We start from the raw sequence: 6,198 nt of genomic DNA on the forward strand, positions 1-6,198 counted from the left end.
TTTGTTGTGGGGGAGGAAGGGAATGGAGATGGTTAGCCACTTTGAGACTCCTTCGGGTAGTGATAAAGCGGGATATCAAATCCAAACTCCTCCTCTTCTTCTTCCAAGTCCTGAGATCCTTTGTTAGATCATTGATCTCACAACCATATCCTGAGCTGTGCAGCGTATTTCTTCTCTTATAAAGTAATTACAAGACCTTCCTTTTTCTCCTGTCCTTTCCAGGTCGGCACGCATAAGGACATCACTGCTGAGAGCCTTGTCCTGTTCCGCCTGCTGGAGCCTCGAATAGGTACAAGTGCTCTAATTTCCCTTACGCCTGGCATGGGGAACCTCTGGCCTGCCAGATGTTGTTGGATTTTATATCCGATCATCCCCGACTTTTAGCTATGCTGGCTGGAGCTGGTGGGAAGTTCTGGTCCAGCAATATCTAGACGGCCGCAGGTCAGCGAACCCACACTTACTGTGCTCATGTAAGGACAGGAAGGAAGCAAATTGCTGGGAAGGCGGTTTCATGAGCAACCTGGTTGTAATCATCCAGTTTTACACCTGGATATTGCCCCAAAACGTGCTTCAAGCTTGCCGCCTGCTCTTCCTCTGAAGAGCAGCTTGCCCTGGGTTCCCAGGCGATGTACACAGTCCGCCTGACTTGCCTTGAGCAGTAGGCCCCTGGGAAACCCCAGGGGAGATGGTGGAACTCCTGCAGGGAGAGGAAGTTCCACTGTGCAGGAAAATGAAGTTTCATTGCACAGCTGGAAGTCCTTGCACTAATGGGACTTATTTTTTAAATTTCATTTATACTTTTCAGAGACATACATTTCACTGAATTTACATTCATTTTGACATTTTAAAACTTGACTTCCATCCCCCTCTTTCTGCGGTTCCTTGAATTTATTTTTATTACCTTCTGCATATCCAAATTAACTTAACTTGTTCATTTGTTTATCTCACACACACACACATACATATATATATATACACATACACACATAAACACTCACACTTATATAGCTGCAGATTAGAACAATAATCCTGTCAGTGTTTTTATCTGTTTACAGTTTATCTGTAAATATTCAACAAACCATTTCCATTCTTTTATAAAAAGTTTGTTATCTTGATTTCTTATTCTTCCAGTAAGTTTTGCCATTTCTGCATATTCCGTAAGTTTTTGTAAGCATTCTTCCTTTGCTGTGATAATGGGACAACTTCACTGGGAGGTGGGGGGGAACCCCATTGTGTTTTTATTAAATGATGAAATTAAACTTAAGAGTGGCAAACGGAATTTCCTATCCCTCTCTAAGAAACCGAGAGCATCTTGCTGCTTTGACTTGTATAATTATTATTTTTTAAAGTGTTTTTGTGTTGGCTTTTATTACTGGGAGGGAAAAACTGCATTAAATTATTTCAGGGAAATGATTTTTTAAAAAGGGGGAAATGGAATAGAGACTGCAAATAGGATTCCTAGCAGCTGATCGGAGCCAAATGAAGCAGCTGGCATGCCAGTCACAAACTGATCATCTTTGCCTCTCGCAGCCCATACCATTGAATGCTCAGGAGGAAGGTTGAACTGGTGTCCTTTCTAATCGCTTTCTGTGGTTTCATCTGTTGGCTGTCCTAGAAATCCTGGTCTTGGGGACGGGAAGCAAGGTGGAGCGGCTGGATCCCACTGTCCTGAAGTTAATGCGTCAGTGTGGGATTGCTGTGGAGGTACAAGATACGGTAAGAGGCCCAAAATGGGGACGAGAAGCAAAGGAGACAATCTTCTCCCTCAGTTCTAGTGCTTGCTTTTATCTGGATCTCTCACCTCTGTATTTGAAGCCTCTGCATTTAGAAACTGGAGCTGGACGGGACATGGTAGCAGCATGGTATTGTAGGCTTAGGAATCAAATTTGGGCCTAATGCTCCCAGTCCTGCTGGCAAAGAAATGTTGGCAATATCTGCCAACAACTTAAGGAAGAAGAAGAAGAGGAGGAGTTTGGATTTGATATCCCGCTTTATCACTACCCTAAGGAGTCTCAAAGTGGCTAACATTCTCCTTTCCCTTCCTCCCCCACAACAAACACTCTGTGAGGTGAGTGGGGCTGAGAGACTTCAAAGAAGTGTGACTGGCCCAAGGTCACCCAGCAGCTGCATGTGGAGGAGCGGGGAAGCGAACCCGGTTCACCAGATTACGAGTCCACTGCTCTTAACCACTACACCACACTGAAATTGTATGGCGATGTACTTTATTTGGGGCAAATCTTATGTCCAGAGCTCCTTGGCTATTTATTCTTTCCAACACCAGGTTTCTAGCTGCTAGGCCTCTGGTATACAGTGGTACCTCAGGTTATGTACTTAATTTGTTCTGGAGGGCCGTACTTAACCTGAAACTGTTCTTAACCTGAAGCACCACTTTAGCTAATGGGGCCTGCTGCTGCTGCTGCGCCGCCGGAGCACGATTTCTGTTCTCATCCTGAAGCAAAGTTCTTAACCTGCAGTATTTCTGACTTAACGGAGTCTGTAACCTGAAGCATATGTAACCTGAAGTGTATGTAACCTGAATTACCACTATATTGGTGTATTTTTTACCTCTTAAGAGTAGGAACGTCTAGGTATTGATCACTACACTGGTAACGTGAGCAGTGAGATACACTCTGTTCATACTGTGTTTTTGCTGAGATGCACTCTAGATTTGCACTCTGTCTTGATCCATGCCTTCCCCAACCCAAACTTCTTCTAGCTCAGTCAGTAGAGCATGAGACTAATTGCAGGATGGTGGGTTTGAGCCCCACACTGGACAGAAGATTCCTGGCTTGCAGCAGATTGGGTGACCCCCACGGTCCCCTTTCCAGCTCTACAATTCTAATTTATTTTTTGGTCTCATTGCTTTCGCAGCCCAATGCCTGTGCAACGTTCAACTTCTTGACAAGTGAGCGGCGTATGACTGCTGCCGGCCTTATCCCACCTCCCGGTGTAACACGGCGCTGAATCTCTGAGGGCAAGACCCAGGGGGAAGGAAGAGTCTTTGGCAGGGCGAAGAAAGAGACGCTGTTGTCACGCCTGCCATGTTCTTCGTTGCTGCGTTTGAGGGACCCTCCTGTTTGAAAGCAACACATGCCTTTGTGCCCCAAGGCGTATCTGTCAACATGTATGAATGAGTGACAAGTCTTTTTAAAAGAAATACAAGTACCCCAGCATGGCTAATTCTAGAGACAGCTTACTTAACACCCACTTTTGGGATGAGGTCCTGGGGTCTAGATATGTAAAAAAGAAAGAACCGCCTTCAGTTTGATCCACGTGCTAAATTAATTAACTTCATGCGGCAACCTGGATTTGAGGATAGAGAGGCAGTCTGTCTTGTGGAAAGAAATCTAGCACTGTGGAGTTTGCACATTAGATAGCTGATTGATGGAGATTGTTAGTTTCCCATATTGCGGTCTAGATACTATAGTACCAATGAGCGCTGGATATAGCAATATTTTCAGTTATAGCACTCCTCAGTGTCTGTTTATGGTCTGCCTGCTTTGAGGGCTGCAGACCACCCCCAAATAGTTGGAAGGAATAATTGGATATTCACAAAAAAACCCAAACCCCTATAATTATTGAAAAGTAGAAGTTCAGGAACTAAGAATGGAAATAGGGAGTTAGAATGTACAACCTAAGCAATAGAAAATATATTGGAATATAAACAGAATACTTAGATTTGAGATTGATTCAGCAAAAATTGGCGTTTTGGATATACTGGACTCCACAACTACTCTACAAGAAGGTGCTGTCAAACTCGGATGGACATTTGAAGTGTAATGCTGGAAATATCTGCTTAAGGCATATGATGTGGAATTGTCCAATGCAACTGGACTTTCTGAAGTTGTTGTATGTAACAACTTTGCAGTAGCAAAATCCTTTATATTCATGGAGGTTCGTGTACTTTTAAATTATGTTCCACTTGTATGGGATTAATGGCAAGACAACAAAAATTGTTTCTGCAAGCCTTTAGAGAGTCACCGAGTGATTTATGCTTCAAGGGTAAATATTCACCACCTATTACAGAGTTGTCTAAAGACCTTAAATCCCTTGCTGCATCTGAACGTACTTTCTAGAAACATCAATATCAACATCAAGTGGATATCCAATCTCTCTATATAAATCACAGATGTAATTGGTGCAAACTGACAGGTGTTCCTCCTCCTTTTTGTCTCCCCCCCCCCAATAATCTTGCAATAAAAATCAATTAAGGACAAGCCAATGACACAACTTTGGCGATATGGATGGCATCCTTGAGCGAAGTGTGTAATCTTAGCATTTGAGCGTGGACTAGCCCAGAGTGGCGAAGATCCAGAATATACTTGAAACAGAATAACATGGAACTATATGTGTGTGTTTTCCCAGTCTGTATAAAGGGATTAAGGACCCACCTGTTTTGTGGCTCTTTTAAGAAGCTGCTTCTACTGTCTTTTATGGGTTGGAAATTTCTGCGCAAAGGGAAGAAGTAGTGGGGATCTTCAAGCCCTGGTGTGTAGGCTTTGAGCCAGCCATCCAGCCTCTGCTCACATTGTGTGCTTTAAGAAGCATTTTGTGTGGAACCAGCAGCGAATTGCATTTCTGTAGCCCACCTTCCAAGATGCCACAGAACTGGCAGGCGTGCTTTTAAAAAACTATTCTCACAACAACCTTATGAGGTGGGGCAGATAGATTATTTGAACCTGAGTTTTCTCCAATACCGCCCCCCCCGAACATGTCCAGTGTGTGTGTGTGTAAGAGAGAGAGGGAGAGAGAAATGAATGTGGAAGCCAGGGGAAGGGAGGAAAATGGTGCATCCATTAGACTCAAAGGAGATCTTGGGGCCATTTCAGGCACCCACCCACCCACCCACCCTCGAAGTTCAAATATGTCACAAAGGGGAAAGGAAACGCTTATGTGAGTTGTTCTCTGCAGGGCTGGCGCTCTTGATATGTCATGTCTTAGTTCCAGCAGCTCCCTTGCAGTTTCCTGCTTGACAGGGGGTTGGACTCGATGGCCCTTGTGGTCTCTTCCAACTCTATGATTCTATGATTCCCCCAGATGAAACATGCAAACCCACTTGGCATGTTGCACTAGGAGCAGAAATTCCTTTTCTCAATGATGCATTCTCTGAATATGAGGACCCTTTGCTTGTTTTGGTTTATTCACCAGAAACTGCAGATCCTCGCTACTAAGTATTATGAACGGAGGGGAAAGAGGTTTAACCTCCTTGAACTGGATATTTGCTTCTCTGGAAGGGACCTTCCTGGAAAGATCTGAGTGCCTGTGCTTCCTTAAAAGGCTTGACATCTAAGCATCATTGCCTCTGAACAGGTGGCCCCTTTTAACAAGCCGCAGATCTTCCCACAAGTTCTGGCAAGAGCAGCCCCGTTCTCCTAAAAGGTCAGACTGCATGCTCAAAGGCTTGGCAAAAGCACATGAGTCCAACTTTACTTGCCCCCTTTACAGTGGGGGTGGTCATTCAGCAGTAAGGTAAAGGGACCCCTGACCATCAGGTCCAGTCGCGGACGACTCTGGGGTTACGGCGCTCATCTCGCTTTATTGGCCGAGGCAGCTGGCGTACAGCTTTCCGGGGCATGTGGCTAGCATGACTAAGCAGGTTCCGGCGAACCAGAGCAGTGCATGGAAACGCCATTTACCTTCCCGCTGGAGCGGTACCTATTTATCTACTTGCACTTGACGTGCTTTTGAATTGCTAGGTTGGTTAGAGCAGGGACTGAACAACAGGAGCTCACCCCGTCGCGGGGATTTGAACTGCCGACCTTCTGATCGGCAAGCCCTAGGCTCTGTGGTTTAGACCACAGCGCCACCCGCATCCCTTCAGCAGTTAGTGAACTACAACTCCCATCATCTCTGTTTATTGCCCTGCTGGGCAGGAGTATAAGAACAGTTAGAGAATGGGCAAAGGTTAGCCACACCTGTTTTAAATACCAGCTATGTTTGGGGCAGGAATGGAGACCCTGAAAGCCGTAATTCTGAAACTATAGTTTGAGGAATGTATTAAAGGCATTGTCTTCTGACCTGTTCATCTGGGTAGAAGCAGCAAGTGGAATGTGACTTTAGCAAAGAAATAATGTGCGGCACAGCACAGGCTGGGGTGGACTTCTAAAAATGAAAAGTTATGTCTGGATGTACCTATGTAGAAGCCCAGCAGCACACAGTTGGAAGGCTATATACTCTAATCCACGACTGACAAAAGAA

General features: G+C 44.9%; 1 protein-coding gene across 1 annotated transcript in view; it reads left to right on the forward strand.

The window, feature by feature from the left end:
• Window positions 1–4,390, forward strand: part of NDUFAF3 (NADH:ubiquinone oxidoreductase complex assembly factor 3) — a 15,142-nt gene extending 10,752 nt beyond the window's left edge. Inside the window, exons 4-6 of the mRNA XM_083725365.1 lie at window positions 223–289; window positions 1,616–1,716; window positions 2,872–4,390. Of these exons, the coding sequence (XP_083581491.1) occupies window positions 223–289; window positions 1,616–1,716; window positions 2,872–2,964 (261 nt within the window). The 3' untranslated portion in view covers window positions 2,965–4,390. The remainder of the gene's footprint in view (window positions 1–222; window positions 290–1,615; window positions 1,717–2,871) is intronic.
• The last annotated feature ends 1,808 nt before the right edge of the window (window positions 4,391–6,198 follow it).

Source organism: Podarcis gaigeae (assembly GCF_964106915.1).
Source record: "Podarcis gaigeae genome assembly, chromosome: 2".
Lineage (NCBI taxonomy): Eukaryota > Metazoa > Chordata > Lepidosauria > Squamata > Lacertidae > Podarcis > Podarcis gaigeae.